Source organism: Pleurodeles waltl, chromosome 9 (genome assembly GCF_031143425.1).
Source record: "Pleurodeles waltl isolate 20211129_DDA chromosome 9, aPleWal1.hap1.20221129, whole genome shotgun sequence".
Lineage (NCBI taxonomy): Eukaryota > Metazoa > Chordata > Amphibia > Caudata > Salamandridae > Pleurodeles > Pleurodeles waltl.
The window spans coordinates 1,174,104,879-1,174,124,046 of NC_090448.1; the positions used below are offsets into that span (position 1 = coordinate 1,174,104,879).

The window sequence follows — 19,168 nt, forward strand, 5'->3', positions numbered from 1 at the left end:
GTCTAAAATGGAGGTCTTCAATGACAAGAGTTGCTCGCACCAGAAATCCTTGATCTCCACTCCCTCCCAGAGAGCGTGCGATCCCTCTACTCTCTTTGAAACATTCCAATGCTGAATTTGTTTTTTTTTTACAAACATGGGCAGGCCATCAAAAGGCACATCCATGACAGAGGCCTGTACATCTTCAGAAAATCTAGTGCAGCAAATGCATCTATGAAATAAATGGAAGTGGAGCACCATACAGCTGCCACCCACCATTCCTAGGCAATCAGTAGTAGCAAGGCCAACACAAATCATGCATGTGGCCAAATCACAATGTTACTGAATGGTTCAAACAAGTGAAGCCCTGATGTCTTCTGGAGCCGCTGGCAAAATCTTGCTGACCATGTCCCAGAAAGCATGCGTAGATCAGCCTAATAAGCATACTGCACTGACCAATCTCAATATTAGGCTAGCCAAACATAACAATAGTCTTCTAAACACCTCAGTTCTCTTGGACTCCTTATCCAGAGAAGTAGTGGGAAATGAAACTGGGTTCACCCTGCTGGTTGAAACCTAAAAAGCCCCACTCAACGGAGTAGAATGTTTGGTGAGGAAACCAGAGTGGACAGGTGTCGGTCTGCAACGTTTAACCTTCTGCCTATTGATTGGTGAGCAAGAACAGAGCTTTAAATAGGTCAGAATTAAGCTGCCAGTGAGGCCTTCATTAAAACGGAGCAAGGGATCAGATGAGCTCCAAGCTGCAAGATTTCTTTAAGGAGCTTTAAATTAACCTCAAAAGAGGGCAGCCGTAAATCTAAAGCCTCAGCTGCTCATCTGATTCCCACTGAAAAAGATGCACTCTTCTATTGGAGGCCCTAATGGTCTATGTAACCCTGTACCAGAGGAAGTTTCAAGCTCACTGGCCTCTTGTAAGCTTATGTAAAAATTGTAATGATACTGGGTGAGTAGATCCTCTCTATCACCATCTCTAGATGGTTGTAAGATCTGGTCAGAATCAGAACCGAAGAGATAACAGGGCATCTGATGGCAAGTCCTAGCAGATGCCTAGGATCAGAGCCAGGCTGTATAGCAACCAGATGTGCTTTAATTATTCTGCAGCATGTCATCAGTCAAGATCAGGCTGAAGTATGTTAAAAGTCAGACTTTGGAACTAGCACCAGATACTTCTCCGGTGTCTGCAGTATTGTGTAGCTGAGTGGAAGGCTATGCAGCATATCAAGGGCTTTTGGGGTTGAGGTGCTAATAGAAGCAGAATGCGCGGACACAGCTAACCAACAGCTGAAAGACCCCATCTCTGCATGGAAAGTAAAGCAAAGGGAATTAAGGGATCATCAAAGTGCCCCTGAAAGGTGCCCTACTTACCAAAGGAAAACACAGCATAATAAATGGTATTCAAAGGAGCTAAAGGCCCAGAGTTATAATCTGGACAAAGAAACAAAAACATGTAAACAAAGCTGGAAGACCTGCTGAACACTTCACACAAGTAAAGGAGCTAAAGAAAGCTTATAAAAAGCACTATGGGAGACCAGATGGTATGTGGAAGAGAAAAATTGGCTGGAACTCTTCCAAGCCAACATGAGTAAGAACAAGGTGGGCGTTTGGAGCCTTATTAATGAACTAGAAAGAGGCAAGAGTCAGTTAGTAGGAAGTAGTGATTGAGCCACATAGATACACAATATTAAGCTGTAATATCAGTCAAATGACGCTAAACACCTGGGCTGAGTGGAGAACCCAAACTCTGCGCCCTGGCATACCATCGAAATGAAATAGAAGAACAAATCAACCAAAGCCAGGGAGATGGTGCCCATGGCCAAAACGGCTTGCCTGGAATATACGGTCTAACTTGTGCGGACTTCAACTGCTTTATACTAACACTTGGGTGCCAAAAAGCTGGGTGAAAATCATGCCCTCTTTCCAAAAGTATCCATGGAAAGAGGACTTGAAGAAAGGTGCAAGATGTCTCATACACATTTTAATCTATTTATTTTAGATTTGAACACTCTTAAACCAAGCACAGTCTCATCCTCCTACCATGGGCGGCCAGACCGTCACATCTTTCCAATATGGATAAGATGTACTACTTCTTAAGCAGAGTGGAGTAGGCAACCAAAGGCATTTAAACAATTTGGATAAACAATGTAAGGAAAACAAAATATTCCAATCTTTGGTATAAAAACAAAAATGAATAAGAAAGGTTCTTGGCACTTCGGAGGGACGTTTTTTACGAGGAGCAGTAAATCTCCTGCGATATGGCTACAGGATCGTTCACATCTTCTGCACCTCAATGCACTGAAACCCAAGTTGGCTGCTTGTGTTCATGCTTTCCAAGAGCTTTTCTGCAAATCCTCCGGCCCATCACTTACTCCGCTATTTTGTGTGATTAAGGCTAAGCTCATGTCAGTGCTATTGTGCGGCTCCATAGCTCATCTGGCAAAACATAGGCCTTTCCTAAATATATCTCTTTGTAAATCTATAATTTATTGTTTGTTCTATCTCTCTAATAATGCACCAGAGGCTGAGGGGAGACTAGAGTTCAGCTTAATAGCAATAATTAGCCCAGAAGGCATCACTGACTAAATACTTATTTTCCTGAGGCACGCAGAAGCAGACTCCCGAAAAGTCTACATCTGGAAGGGGGTGTGGCTGAGTGCATGCATGAATACATGGGAGTCAGCACTGTCCTCGGTTCTTAGAGGTTTGCATTCAGAACCCCTATGGGAGCAACATCTGCTGTATGCTCGCTTTAAAACAATGCTAAACTAACAAGTGAGTCCATTTTCTTTTCTTGAGGATAAGTATTAAATCAGGAAAAGAAACCACACCTGAATGTCAGTTAATACTTACAAGCATCTCCAACTTATTAAAGCTATTTTAAACTTTGCTTACAGCAATTACGTTTTGGCTGTGTTCATCTCTCGACTTACTCCCAAAATGGGCCAAAATGACACAATGCATGGACAAAGTACAGCATCTTCTTTGCAGCGCACGTTCTCCAGTTAAGAAAAAAAGTAGCTGTCCTGGAGAATGACAGAGCTTGCAAGAATCAAAAGGTCTGAAGGTTCAGACAGCACCAGCACGGTGGATGGATCATTTTACAAACTGTTCACAGATGTTCGTTTCCCTTCTTCAGTTTATAATGACAATGAAATGTACTGTTAATCAGCAGGATCATTAATCGTTAGGTCAGGTCGTCACTCGTGACTCTTTAGAATAAACTTTTAGTTATTATACATTTTATTCACTATCTAGAATGCGTCAGGATTTCACAGCGAGTGCCTCTGCTCAGTAGGATTTTTTCAATTGTTTTATCACTTACTGTACTTACCTCAAGTGACCAACATCTGCAGCTCAAACGTAGGTGACCGCCATCCGAAATAAACACTTTCTAAGATGGTGGTTGCACAGGACACGGACAGAGGCTTCAATCCAGCAGAGATATCCCTAGTACGAACAATATTCAAATCACACGCAGGGTGACTTGGAGTGTTCTTGGTGACAGAACTCAACTGTTCCAGAAATGCCCTAATGATTGGTATTTTGAAAATGGAAACATGCTGTGTATTTGGTAAATAGGCAAAGACTGTGCCACATGAGCCATTACAGTTATGAATGCTACACTTGATTGCTGAGTAAGAGGATAATGATTATCTTGAACTGTTGTTTGCAATGAATTAACGTAGACAGAAATGCAAGTGCGCAGTACAACTGGCTCTGGTAGTAGGGAATCTAGCGTCCGTTAAAATGAGCATATATTCCCGAGGTAAGTGTCAAGAAGAAAGTGATATGATTTTAGGAGCCAGCTCACTAGGTCGAGAGAGGGCTTTGGGTGAAATACCCATCCCTCTTTTCTGACATCAGAAAGGACAATGGCAAGAACAGCAGTTTGGCTGAAACAACAGCTCAAGTAGTGGTGACTATCAATGTATTTCTCACCCACCTGGGAGCGATAAGAAGGATTGTCACATGTGCTTGACTCAGTCAGCATTACCTTCGGAATAAATAGCAGTTGTGGAAGAGTAAGCAAACCCTGACAGGGTTTACCCACATAGCGTTACCGAAGCCTGGAGCTGAGGAAACCAGAAGTCTGAATTTCCCATGTTCTTTGTTCTCATGAGTCACAAACAGTTATGTGGCTGTCTTACTTTTGGAAATGCATTAGTATAATCCTGATCTTCCATATGATCCCTACTTACATAGTCTGCAACATCAATGTGTGAACACAGTAAATGGCCTTCTATGAGATGTATCTGAAGACTGGGACCAATGCCAGATAAATCGGGAGATTTTGGATAACTGATTTGAGGGAGTTCCCTCTTGTTTGTCTATGTAATACTTTATAGTCATATTGTCTGTTCGAGCTACCACATCTCCGTTGTTCACCTCAATGAGGAATGTCTCTATGCATATAAACACTACTTTCAATTAAAAACAACAATGTGATGCTACACGACGGAAGACCACTTACCTTGAATCGTTATGTTTATTAACTAACCAGGAGCTGTCAAGTCTCCTGGGGTCTGCCAAAGGTCGGGCTAGAAAACAATATTTTGTGTTCCATCTACTCAACCTCTGATTTACTGTGGGCGATAACAAAAGATCCTCAAAATGCCAGTCAATTGAGATCATTGTTGTGTTAACAATTATTTTAATTTGCGTGGTATATTTGGGACCAACGGTATGCAATAATCACTCCTACCAACTTCTTTACCTGCCTCACCATTAGAGGCAGTGATATCTTGTAAAGACGAATCACTACATAAACACCGGTTCTCTCTGCTGTAGGGAAGGCCTTTGTGTTAGACAAATTGAATGAGGCATCCATTAAGTTCAGACTTTGAGGGTATAGAGGAGAGTTCTCATGGTTTCTGGCTGGCCCTACCTAACCACCTCTTGCCTCGGTCCTCCAACTAGGCCCAGCCCTTTCGGAGCCCACGTCTGCTTTACTGCATTTGATTGAGAACTCCCAGCCTCCTGTATTTTCTCCATTTTTTGTTCTTTTGTTAGTGCCAGGTTGCCCCTTTGTTTTTTTTCGTTTCCACTCTTTGCATCTTTTGCCTCTGTGTGCATCTTTTTCTCTTGTTTGTCCCTTAGACTCAACATTGCACTCTCGCCTCCTAACCTACTTCAAAGCGCTTTCACTCAGCTCACTCTCACTCTGTTCCACTGTAGCCCTTGGGGCCTTTATTTTCTGTATCTTGGCCTTGGCTTTTTTCCTCTTTCTCTTTGCCTCCTTTACAGTCTTTTTGGTCCTAGTGCTGTGCATAACCATACATTCCCCTCCTCCTGTATTCTCACACAGCTTGCTCATATAGCCCACCCTCTATCCCAAGGATCTCCCCTCATCCTGAGACCTTAATGAAAGCCACAGTGTGGATGCATCAAAGGTAAGCCTAACTGCGCCAGGACCCCTGGCCTGGCACCTAAGCAACAAAGCCCAAGATGCTACGCTGCTGCAGCCCTCCAAGCCATTCATCTCACATGTTCATCCCTGCACAGCACCCGACACTCACGTCCCAGTGCTGAAGGTGCATTCTCCAGCGCTGCAAGCAGATTCTACTGCGCTATGCCAAGCTCAGTCACCCCTTCTCACCAGGCACACAACTATGCCTCTTAAGACAACATCATGCACTACACTCATCCCACCCTGACCTGCGATCTCCTGAACACCGTCCTGATCGTCCAACACAGCACTGAAATCTGGGACCTCCTGCATGACATCTCCTCTGACCTACTCTCCCTCAACAAGACCTGGCTCATTCATACCTCCACTCCGGACATAGCAGTAGCAATTCTTCCAGACTACAATAGTGCAAGACGAGGCAGAATCAGGAAACCCAGGACCACCCTCGCAGACTTCACTGGGCCTTAGTGCCAGACTCCAGCTCCTTCATCCTTCTCACAAACCTCAACTTCCACCTTGAGGATATCACCGACCCCACAATCACCAACCTCCTGGAAGATCTGAGCATAATGGGACTCACGGATCGAATAAGCAAACCACCCACATTTGCAGGACATCTATTCGACCCTGTGATTCACCAACTTCACCGACATCATGACAAACAAGCAAACCACCCTCCCTTGGACTGACCATGCCCTTGTCAGCCTCAGTTTACACCTACCCAATCAGCAAAGAACTATGCTCACCAAAACATAAATCATATCCTACCCAGACACCATGGCACCACTCAAGATAAGCTCCCACGTCATAGTACAATACACAGACAGGTCTGTACTAAGAACGCCTCAGGCTCTCCAAATGACACTACAAACAGGTGCAATGCTACTGGAGACACATCCATGACGACAACAGAGACATGTACAAAGCAGCCCTCCTGATTTACCACCAATGACTTACAGCCACCAAGAGTGCTGCAGTCACGAAACAAATCAGCTTTAACACCACAGCCCACCTTCTGCTTCCCCACATTCCAAAGAGCCAGAGAATGGAGGTCATGCCTTTTCTTACCAGGCTCAGAAGCCCAGAATAACCTCGTTACACTAAGATCTTCCACCGCCCTCCTAGAATTTGATAAGAAACTGAAAACCTGGCTTTTCAATTAAGCCTCCATCTCAGGTGCCAACATACCCAGCAGCTGAAACGAAAACTGAAAAAAAATCAACCTAATATAACATCTATGTAGCAACGTCACACTCCATGTGGTATCTGATTGCCATTTTTGAGCTGTGTTTCCCTTCAACAGCAGGTCATCCAGATACAGGTGCACATGGCCTTTGAGATCTACAGCAACCAAAGTCAAAATAAAAGGATTTAATTTCGAAAGGTAGTGCTCTGAATTGGTCAGTTTGTTACTACAAATCTGAGCTATTGACAATGGTGGGTGAACAAGTTACTTACCTTAGGTAATGCTGTTTTTGGTGGATAATCTAACTACAGAATTCTCACTATTAGAATACTGCCCAGGTTCCAGACTGGCTCTGGAAGCATTTACAGCAGTGCTCTCGTGCCAGGGGAGAGCGTGCAGCTCTGCGCCAACCTTGTTCCGCCCCGAAAGTGAGGGAGTGGAGCCACATATAGGTGCCACCCTTATAAACTGACATTTCTTTGACCTAGACAACCCCACAAAAAGACGACTGGCCAGCCAGTGGGTCTTTGGTGAAATCAATATAAATGTTTAAGACTCATCTGAGATCCAACCAATAAAGTTCTCTTCTTTGAGGGGAGCAACTGGGAAAATAACTTTGGGAGGGTGATGGATAATCCAACATGAAAAGGTGCTGCAACTTTAAGCAAAAAGGATGATCTTGTCGTCAACACCAATTTGTCTGGAAAACAGTTGGTATAGGGTGGCTGCACTGAGAGAGCCTAGTGCTCTCCAATGGAAGAGATCACAATGCGGAAGATGGCTTTGAGAGTTAAAAGATGCATCAAGCACCTTGTGTGAGTTGTGCATTGGCTCAAAGGGGGTACTGATGAAGAATGTCAGAACCAAATTAGGATCCCACTGTGGCATCAAAATAATTAGGGTCAGAATATGTGCAAACCTTTAATGACCTGCACCACAGTAAGGGATTTAACCAACGACATTTGGTCCAGCACACGTAAAAAGGCTGAAAGGGTTGACAACCTATAACGGTGCCTACTGCAATACCCTGATGAGTCAAAAGATTTAAAAAAAACATTTGCCAGTGTTGATTGTAGAGGGATCTGTCTTTTGGATTCCAGTCAAAATTTGTTTCAGCAACCTAAGTTTCACAGAGGTATGCCAGACTGCGAGGATAACAAATGATCTGAGGAAGTAGATCAAATGCAGCCAGCGGCCGCCACTCAATCTTCACGCAGGAAGGATGAAGAGTGAGCAGGCTTGGGTGCAGAACCCTGCACTGCTGCAACTGAATATCTTTCCAAAGTGGTAGCCTAATCTAAATACAATTGTAAATGCCCCGAAGTTCTGGGTACCACATTCTTCTGCCCCAGTTCAAAATCAATAGGATGACAAGCATCATTTTTAATGTTCTTCTGAATTAGGGGCGGCCGAAGCAGAAAGGCACACAGTAGCCCTGTGCGCCACTCCAGCCTGAATGTACCTGCAGGAGAGATTTCCTTCCAGGGTTCATCCCACTGTCGGAAGACGTCCGGTGCGACCTTAGAATGCAACCCCATTTCGCCCTGACTTTTGAAATACCATAGGATAGTAAATAGAGTTGTCCATGAGAACCTGTACTGGTACGGTATTAGTCTTTAATTTTATGCTGAGGAGCTGGTTAAGGACTTCAGTTGTCCTACGCATTCCCATGGCTTAGGAAGAGGATTTCTCTGTGGCTGGGCCTCTGTGTTGTCTTCCTTGTGGAGGTGGAAGAGCAAGCAGTGATTTAACTGTCATCAGACCTGGCCAGACCAGTGCCATCTCGGAGTCAGACAGTACTATAGGAAGCTCCTAGTCCGGCGTAGATGGATTTGGTAGCAAAGCAGCAAAGATCAGTGTGGAATGTGGTGCCAGACACGGAGTCCAGACTGGGGCCAGAGGAGTCGGAACTGACTCTGAGGGTCTAGCTGTTGAAAAGGGCAAATTAATCTGTATTCCATGTAGGAAACCTCTCGGCTCCTCGGGGCTCGAAGGCACACAAGAGTGAGTCAGCAAGGAGCCAAAGAGCTGGAGCATGGCTGCCAGAAAGTCTTTGAATTTTTTGTTGCATGGTAGATGGCCCCAGAAACCAGTTGCAGGATTGGATCTCAAGTAGGTCAACACCAGGAGCAAGTTGTAGGTCCACAGCACCGCCCCAACAACTGCTGTGAATGTCGGGGAGGGGCAGATGTGGGGGTTAGGGGGATTCTGGGGTGGGGAGGGGGGGGGGGGTGTGGTTTAGAGTCTCTCTTTGACTTCCTATGTTTCTTTTTAGACTTACTGGGCGATCCGGAAAGCGAATAAGACCAGCCTTGCAAATGGCTTTAGTCCCTCCAGGAGCAGGAACGTGATCGAACCTTGGAGCACGACTCAGAGCCACTTGGTGTTGTGAGTTCATCCATGAACAGTCACTGCAGGTGTTTGAGTCGCTGCTTGATCCCAGACACAAAAGGGAGATCTGTTTCAGAGATGTGCTGCAATAGTCATCACAGGGCTTAAATCCTGTCGTTTTAGGCATCTTTTGCAAACATTAAAAATTTGAAAAAAGATTGCAGTAATCTTTCTCTGAGGAAGCGCAAGTTCTGCATCAGAAGGGAAACAAAGAAAGGAACTGACATCAGTGTGCAGGTGCAGCCATAATGTAGGCTTGCATGTCATTTCTAGAGTAGAACAGCATCACCTACAGGTATGCAGAGGTACCACTGAAAAGTTTCTGGATCGAGTCTGGCACCTAGTGGGAAATAGTGAGCAGATGAGGAATTTGTCAATAGAAATCACTATAGCCAAACATCCAAGATCGGCGGTGTCCACCGCCATCACATCCATGAACACCGAAGGGGGACTGGTCAGGCCGAAGGGTAGCACAGCGAATTGAAAAGGCTGCAGGATGACCATGAACCACAGCTAAAGTCTGTGGGGACTGCAGGACTAGCACATTAAAGTAAACGTCCTGAAGGCTTAGGACAAACATTCAGTCGCCCAGATCCAGGGCAGACAAAACTTGGGGCATAATAGCCTCTGTCCTTCTTTAGCGCAAGAAAACAGCAGGATTAGCGAGCTGCAACTACTTCAAAGGCCAGTACACCCTCTCAATGGACCCTTTGGCAAGTAAAGCTTGCACCTCTTGCAGCAAGATTGCTGCTCCTCTACAATCCACCCTGACGTGGGAAGAAGTTAAGGGGGAGGGGGCAGAAGGTATGCCTTGCAGTTCAGAAGAGATGCCAGATCAAGGTCCTCACCCGCGTGTTCAAGGCCCAGCATGACTCCGGACCCATCTACAACCACTGCCTGAGATTCAGGAAAAACTTAGAACACTATGCTCTGCGTCCTTTGTGCTGGTTTATAAACAATCCCCCCCCCCCCCCCACCACACACACATATATACAACATAGCAGATCAGGAGAATGCTCTTCCGCCTACTGGCAGCCACAGCCTGCAATGGCCTCCCTCTGCACCTCAGAAACTCCTTTATTCTACATCAGTTCAGTAAGACGCTGAAAACCTGGCTGCTCGACAGACCCTGGACCCTGTTGGCACCTGGATATCCTAATGAGTGACAAGTCATGTGCTACAAGTCGAATGATTGGCTTGCTGGATGGCATTGTTCTGATGGGTGATCTGAAGGGTCAATTGGTCAAACGTAATGGCTTGCCACCCTGGATTTTTTTGTTGTTTTATGTTGCCTCCCGCGGAACGGCTGTCTGCCGCTAAAGGCGCCTTGGAGACTGATGCTGCAGGGATGAAGGGCTGGGTGAAACAGATCCCCTGGTGCCCTGCACAATGCCTGCTTGATTCCAGTCTCTGGCAATGAAAGAACTGGGCTGACTTTTGCAGTAGTGGCCGGGCTTGACTGTGTCTATGTGCCTGTTGAGCAAACAGTCGGGCAGGGGTTGAAAGGCTAAGTATCTGCTGTAGCTTTGCTTTCCTTACAGCACTCAAGGCCAGAATCAGCATTTTCGCCAAAGGTGAGACCCATATAACGGCATATCTATTTGAAACATTTCAAAGTCCTCAGAAAAGTCAGAGGATTACATCTGCTCATGGTGGTGGAGCACCACATTGAGGCACACTACATGCCCCAAGCAGAAAGTAGTATCCAGCACAATCCCAATGACATGTTTAGCTGTGTTCCAGCCTCCTTGAATGGTTTGAGACAAAGAGGCCTGACACTTCTTCAGGAGCAATAGCAAGATCTTGCTGGCCAAGTCCTAGAGGGCATGTGTAAAATGGCGTAACAGACAGATCGTATTGACTGACCTCCATGCCATGGTGGTGGAAAACAACATCTGCTTTTCTAAGAACTCAATGTTTTTTTCATTCCCTGTCAGAGTGGTTGCAGGGGAACACATTAGGGTTAAATTTGCAGGTGGACACATGAAGCATTAAGTTCTCACAAGTCAGATGCTACGTGAAAGTCAAGGTCACCCGGTCGCAGTTTGTGGTACTTGAACACTTGCCTACTCACCAATGGACAAGAGCAAGGCTTCGCTCAATTATCCAATTAGTGTGTCAGTCAGGGCTTCGATAAATGAAAAACAAATCCTCAGATGATGCTGAACAAAAGTGCAGTACCTCAATGAGGACATTAGCCTTCACTACAGCTGAAGGCAGAAGCAGGCCCGGACCTCAGCTGCACGTCTAATCACTAAAGAAAATTATGCACCCTCCTCTGTTAACAGTCCAAGAGCTAAAACTAACCTTGTACCAAGGGAGGTATACAGCTACCTGAGGAAGGCTTCAGTCAGTGTTAAAGAAGAACTGGACCCAAATCAGACACTGGAGTCAGCAGAGGATCAAGCTCCTGCGAAGGTGGATCGGCATCGGAAAAGAAGAACTGGCACAGGTCATAGAACAGGAACTGAAGTCAGCACCGGAGTCAGGGCAGACCCAGAAGCAGGTTTGAGTGTCACAGATGGCAGCAAAGACAGATCAGACGGTGGTAAACTGACTAGAGGCCCCTGTGATTCGTTGTGACCCAAAAATGCATCAGAGAGATGGAAGAGTACTAAAAATATGCAGCATTGCCTCCTTAAAGGCTTCCTAGTGCGGCGTCACTGGCGTCTTGGGAAATTCAGGGCGCAAATGGGACCCAGTTGAGGAATCGGTTCCATGACTGGGGATCGAGAGCATGATCGTTTAGAGGCTTCTCTATAAATAGTTATGGTATGGGGGCCGAGTCCTGCTTCAACCTTTCATGTTTCTCTTTAGAATTGGACTTAAGAGAAGACTTCGATCACAAAGAGGATGTGCCCTGGGTGCAGCCTTGAGAGCGCAAACAAGTCTACAAGCTGAACCTGGAGCTGAACGTTTGCAAGTTATTTGACTTCTTTGGGTGTTTGGGAGCATACCGTTCCGCTACCCAGCTCTGTATCACCTTCGGGTGCATGTCAGCACATGCTTTGCTTGACTTGGAGTTGTGCCTAGAGCCCATACAGCAGAGGCACACCTCAAGCGGGTTCTAAACTGACAACTGTTTCCAGCAGTCACAGCACGGTCTGAACTCTGTATTCTCAGGTGAGAACATCATTCCTTTGTGCACTGGAAAGGATTTTGGAAGGAATTCATTAACAGAGGGAAAGAAAGCAGAACCCCAGAGCAATGTTTAAAGGCTCGGCTCCATCACTTTCAGGGTGGAACAAGGCAGGCATAGAGCTGCATGACACCACTTATGGAATGCAGTAGGACTGCTGTTAAACCTTCCTAATCCAGACTGGTGCCTGAGGAATATTCTAAATGTGATGATTCTGTGGTTAGAAGTTTCCAACAGAAGCACTGGAAGATTAAATGGGTGCACCCTTTAAATCACAGAGTTGTTCAAGTCTCCCTTCAGCAACAGGGATTCCTATCCTGAAAGGTACTCATTTTGAAATGGATAATCTGTAAACACTGGTTTGAAAGTCTTAGGTCCAGAACAGGCCTAGGGAGGGAATTCTTTGAGTTCCAAAAGTGTACTAAATTCACTCCCAGCGCACTCCGCTACAATAACACTACTTGTACAGCACCTTCAGCAACTAAAATTGCTATCCTCTTCAACAGTCCGAACCATCTCATACAACATTAATGGTAAATGGTTCTTGTTTTCTTCAGTGTCAATGATGGGAGGTGATCAAATTCTAGACAGCAGCCTTTGTGAACTGTTGAGGAGCCATGTGTTGGATGAGATCCCTCCACTGAAATGGCAACTCTCTCAATTATCAATGACAGGTGTTTGGTGACCAGGAGAAAGCATGTTAAACCTAATTGAGGCGTTTTGCTCTTGCTACTGAGTAACAAAAATTGCCTTGCTGGATATGAGGACACTGTTAATGATGTGTCTTATCAGAATATATGGAATAACTGAAGACTGTCTTCTACTAGATATTGCATTTCTACCCTTCCAGCCATTATAAGGCCAGTGTGGTTCCAAAAGTCCCGAACACTGTAGAGAAGGTGTCCTCTTATATTCTTTCAGTCTTTTCTTAGAATTGCATCCACTTATGCTCTCCATCAGACATATGTGCCTTTCAAGTGCATGTAGCACATTAAGCATGAGTTGCTGAACCTCACACCTGAATCCAAACACCCAATTATAAGCATGCCTTTTTATTAAAATTCTTGTATTATCTTCTCTGCAGACAGTCAGCAGTGTCCAAGGCACATTGTATTCCAGTGACGGAAGTGAGCTTTCACTCACTCACTATCTCCTAAGCTTTTCTTCATAAGCTTTTCAGGTGGGAGTGTAAAGGGGCCATCAGGAAGATGTCGTCACAATAGAACTCAGATCACTAGATGACGTTAAACCAACGCTCTGGGAAGTCTACTGTTGTCGACTAATAAAAATAGAGGTCAGGGCAAAGCAAACTATTTTTTTCTCTACACTTACTGCTTATTACAATTTCACAAGCACTGTCACAGCAACACCTATGTCAGCCTCTTGTCTGCTACAACAATGTGCTTGCTGTGCTCATCAGGCACTGGCCTGTACCTCGTGCCCTGCCATTAACTCATTCTCTGGCTTATAGAGTGTATATCCATTAATGTAAACTCGATCTAGGGAAGCAATGTTACTGTGCATCCCACACCAGCAGTGATGGATCCGATCTTCCTCAAAGATGTGTTGTTTTTAGTTCATAAAGGAGGCCCAAATGTCCTAATGACAATGGAAGGAATGGGTGCTCTGCCTCAGTCAGAAACCAAAAGAATCTTTAGGCCCACCCAGGCTGCAGACAGTCAGAATAGTGTAAGAACATTTGTAGGATAAACTGGGCTGTAGTGACTATCACACATCATGTAAGTCAATGGTATATGTGCATCTCCATCAGTGGAGCACAATCTCAAAATATTCTTATGAGTGATTTTCAATGGAGTCCCTGCAGCAATGCCTTACACATTCAAGTGCAATAAATCAGCAGGTGCATATGTAAAGCAACAATTTATCTACAAGAATCACAAGGCTCCTTTAGCACACAGTATGCCAACATATGAAACAAATATTGCTTCCAGCTGTCTTAATAGCAAAACATGTAACCCTTTCCAAGAGCTCATCCAGGAAAGTCCTGGAACACAGGAGCTGGGTCCAAGTGTCTCCCACAGTCCAGTGGCCCTTCTGTCCAAATTTGGTGGAGGTAAGTCCTTGCCTCCCCACGCCAGACAGCAAACCTGTGTACTGCGTGATTTGCAGCTGCTCCGTGCACTTTTCCAGGACTTGCTTTGTGCACAGCCTAGCCTGGGTCCCCAGCACTCCGTCCTGCATTGCCCAACTCGCTAAGTTGGACTCCGACGTCGTGGGACCCTCCTTTGTGACTCTGAGTTGACCGCTGTCCTCAGATCTTCTAAGTGCCTGTTCCGGTACTTCTGCGGGTGCTGCCTGCTTCTGTGGGGGCTCTCTTGAGTTGCTGAGCGCCTCCTCTGTCTCCTCCTCCAAGGGGCGACAGCCTGGTCCTTCCTGTGCCCCAGCAGCACCCAAAATCCTCAACAGCGACTCTTGCAGCTAGCAAGGCTTGTTTGTGGTATTTCTGCGTGGAAACACTCCTGCATCCTCCAGCACGCCGTGGGACATCCAAAGGGGAAGTTCCTGGCACCATCCGTTGTTGCAGATTCTTCGGCTTCTTCCACCTGGAGGCAGCCCTTTTGCACCTTCATCTGGGGTTTAGTGGGCTCCTGCATCCCCCCCCCCTCCGACACTTGCGTGACTCAGACCCCTTCTTGTACAGGTGTTCAGGTCCAGGAATCCGTCCTCAGAGCTTTGGTAGCAGTTGTGGTTCTTGCAGAATCCCCTATCACTATACTGTCTTTCTGGGGTAGTAGGGTAACTTTACTCCTACTTTTCAGGGCCTTGGAGTGGGGTATTTTGGACACCCTTACTGTTTTCTCAGTCCCAGCGACCCTCTACAATCTCCCATAGGCCTGGGGTCCATTTGTGATTCGCATTCCACTTTTGGAGTATATGGTTTGTGTTGCCACTAGGCCTATGTCTACCTATTGCATTCTATTGTGATTCTATATTGTTTGCACTACTTTTCTTACTGTTACTTACCTGTTTTGGGTTTGTGTACATATAATTTGTGTATATAACTTACCTCCCAAGTGAGAGTATCCTCTGAGATACTTTTGGCATATTGCCACTAAAATGAAGACCCTTTATTTTTAGTAACTCTGAGTATTGTGTTTTCTTATGATATTGTGCTATATGATATAAGTGGTATAGTAGGAGCTTTGCATGTCTCCTAGTTCAGCCTAAGCTGCTTTGCCATAGCTACCTCTAACAGCCTAAGCTGCTAGAAACACCTCTAATAAGGGATTAGAGGGATAACTGGACCTGGCACAGGGTGTAAGTACCACAAGGTACCCACTATAAGCCAGGCCAGCCTCCTACAAACACCCTTGGTCCAATGCAAAAGCAATGCACTTGTTGTCAGCCCATAAATGACCAGAACACAAGTAGATTACCAAACAAAGATGCAATTCCTTACTCACCTGCAAGAGGGTAACAGAACATTGTGAAATTAGGACATGGACTGGTACTCTCATGAACCAAAAAAGGGCATGGGGAAAAAGGGTGGTAGAGTTAACCTACAGAAAAGGAAGGGAAGGTAAGCTGCAACAAACAGACTCCAGCAATGTACAAATTGCAATTGTGTGCACTCTTCAGTCACCAGCCAACAGAAACACATCAGGAAAGTGTGCACTGCTGCTTGAATGACTGTTGGCAATAGTGATGAAGAGAACCTTGGTGTACTGAGTCATGACTGGTAACAAGCAGGCAGTTCCGTCCTTCATAGTTTCCGTTATTAAGCTTGATGCTATTTTTGACAGATAATTTGGGGTACATAGTTTGCTCTTTATCATTATGAGCTACTTAGGGTAGAAATAAATTGGTTCAGTGTGGAAGCTTTTTAGAAAAAGAAAGGAAACTCACAAATTTATAAACAAAAAAAAAATTCGAGCAATGCATGCAGAAAAAGTAAGCTGTGATTCTCACTGAAGAAAACCCTACCACCAGTTGACAGTGAAGGAGTTAAGGAAAAAACCTCAATGAAGTAAACAGATACCAGATGAATATTCAGCCTAGAACAGAAAGAGTGCTTAAATGATAAGTATGAGCACTTACTCTTCACCCCCTTCTTTCCCTTCCGCTCCTTCTTGTACTGTTCCTTCAGTTTACTTATAATCCCCTGGTCTACATCCCAAACCTCAGCAGTTGGGGACAGGTCATCCTTGTCTGCATGCAGCATATTGTTAAAAGAAAAAGAAATACAGCCGTTGGCAATGCAGGCAATTAGTAACTATTAGAATTCAACACATTTTAATTAATAGATATATTGTTAGTTTCAACATAAAAGTGCACCCTTACTTTTCTACTTTCAGGAACATGTTAGATTAAAAACTCTAAAATACAATAATTCTAACAGCACAACATCTTCACTTTAGTATTAGAAAGCATCACACAATATCTGAATAAACATTACCTTGTGGATGATTGAGTAACAAATCAGAGATTTACTAGTACTTTCGGATGGGATATTTTTTCAGTGTCAGTAATTTTTCCTCCTTGTTTAAGTCAAATAAGAACACACAGCAATCAAAGATAGATTCAAGCAACTGTGGGCGTGGCCCACTCCCAGACAGCGGATGGGGCAAATAAATGTGTGCTTAAATAAATCTCCACTCCACCTGGAAGGATGAGGAGCTGAACAGCTGTTGATACGTCTATATTCCCAGTACTCGATGTAGGTGGGGCTTACTGCCCTTCAGACATCCCACCCCCACCAATTTCTGAGACAAAAATGCTAACAATAATGTGGATAACAAATCCTTCGCAGCAGTTTCCTGACAAGAGGGAGTATGCTGAAAAGCTTGGATATTTACCTGACCTATCTGCTTGATTCTGTGCAGCTCAAATTACAAATAAGTCAAACCAAAAAGCTAGTTATTCTTCTTTTTAATGGGATACAGTGACCTGTTAGTGACAATATTATGCCATTTCTAAGACAAGTTAATTGGAAATCAACAAAAGCAAAGCATTTGGAAGAGCAGCACGTTTGCCTCTCCTCCCACACAATAAGCATGCATTCCAGAAAGAGTAAAGGAAGAAAGCATGCACTCCAGTTTTTCCCTGCATGCACATGCCTCATCATTACATACCAAGGAACCTTTAAGTGAATTCTGATTTACAATGCGATTTCTGGATTTCAGAACGACTTTTAACTATTTTAAATCCTAAATAATGATATGAAGGGTGCAAATTATACTTCAGAATAAGTATGCTTAAAAGAAAAAGAAGACAACATGTTTGTGGACATCAGTGATTGTTCTGGGTGAAAAGGTGCCAAATGTTAGACAATTTGGATCTAGGGGAATTTCAGAAAGGATTAAAGAGGAAAAGTTACTAAGTTGTAATTTTAGTTCTCCATCGTGGCTATTGTCTCTTAGGTCACACAGTAGACTTTCTATATGCAGAATCCGGTAACAAGTATTAAATGCATACAATTTCAATTTGAGATTAAAAACCGAAAACAGCACAACCGGAGCCAACCTACTGCCCTCATCTTGTCTTTAAAATAGCCGTTTAAACCAACTCAAGAAAAGTATTTTTGACTGTGAATCCAAAAAGCAGATTTTCCATTGTATAGGCTGCTGTGGCAGTCATAAATAGAACTTTGTTCTGCATTTCAGAACCCACTTCACCATGCTCAGGAGGCTCAGGTATGCTGCTTGAGGAAAGATGAAATATAAGCCTTGTATTGTATAACATCTTAATATAAGAGGTAGTTTTGGAGGAGGGGTACTTTATGTTTACGAACTGAGATAGAATAGCAATGATGGGAACTTGAATTACAAATTAACTAACTTTTCCTCCTACATCATTGGTTTCTATCCATTATGCAAACAGTAAAATAAAGTGCCAAGCTAAACACATCTGTCTGCAAAAAAGATCACAGAGAAGATTGAGAACCTTTAGGAAAAAGGTTCAGTAAAGTGCCTGTCCCTCCATATTACAAGCTTTGGAGTGACAATCAAAACAATGTTTGTCAACTGATCTCGAAGCAGTGCTTTGAAATACTGACTGCAAACCCTATAGTTATGCAAGGGATGCCTTTAGCTCACTGGTATCATGTAATGATAGATGACATTTTATCTGGCTGGAAACCATGTATGTACACACCTACATCAAAGTTGTAACTTTTTCTTGCATATGTGTTTAGACTTATATCTAGTTCTAGACCAAGACGCTACTGAAACTACCCCCCCTAACACAGCAGTGTTCTGCAAGAAGTAGACAGATGGTCTGACGTGTCAGAGACATGGGGAATGTCTTTTTAAGATAGAAGTGACTAAGATGAACAGGTTTGTCTTTTATGGAATCTAGGAGCATTTTAGTTACCTCAGAGAGTGAGACAAGAGTTCCAGATGCAAAACATGATTGTAATGATTCCCAGATCAATGAGGTTGCACTCTAAGATGCTGCCTTAGGAATAAGTTTGATTGCAATCCTTACCACAAACTTATGGCTCTTGATTAGGACATTGTTGGAAATGTTCGAGAGTATATCCACAATTCTGTATTCTTATCAGTTCTAGATGTGCCCTGGATCAAGTGATATGGAAAATATTACTTACCTGTTCGTGTCATGTAGTGCTGCAGATTCACATGCTTTGCATAAGTTAGCCATCTACTGTTGGGCTCAGAGTGTTACAAGTTGTTTTCCTTTGAAGGTTTTCGAGTCACGAGATCGAGTGACTCCTCATCTCAGCGATAGTGTGCATGGGCATCAAACCCTTTGTTAACATTGTTTTCCCACAGGAGGGTTAAGTAAAGAGTGTAGAAATGTATATGTACACACACACATTATTATATTATATATATATATATAAAAAAAATTTAGAGAAAAAGATGTCCATGCAATGGATATACATACTTACAAATAAAGTATCACAACGGCTACATGCTCAGGGGCGGAGGGAGGGTGCATGTAAATCTGCAGCACTACATGCCACGAACAGAGGTCTTCTGGGTAAGTACATTTTTTAGATCAATGGCATGTGTAGCTGCAGATACACATGCTTTGCATAGACTGTAAAGCAGTACCCCCCCCCCCC

At 44.2% G+C, this 19,168-nt stretch overlaps 1 protein-coding gene across 2 annotated transcripts in view; it reads right to left on the reverse strand.

Annotated features, from left to right (window-relative positions):
• STRN3 (striatin 3) overlaps positions 1-19,168 on the reverse strand; it is an 839,725-nt gene that overhangs the window by 482,596 nt on the left and 337,961 nt on the right. The window contains exon 8 of one of the 2 annotated variants that reach the window (XM_069209059.1): positions 16,180-16,290. The exons of the other annotated variant lie outside the window; for it this stretch is intronic. Within the exon in view, the coding sequence (XP_069065160.1) occupies positions 16,180-16,290 (111 nt within the window). The remainder of the gene's footprint in view (positions 1-16,179; positions 16,291-19,168) is intronic. 2 annotated transcript variants of the gene reach the window in all.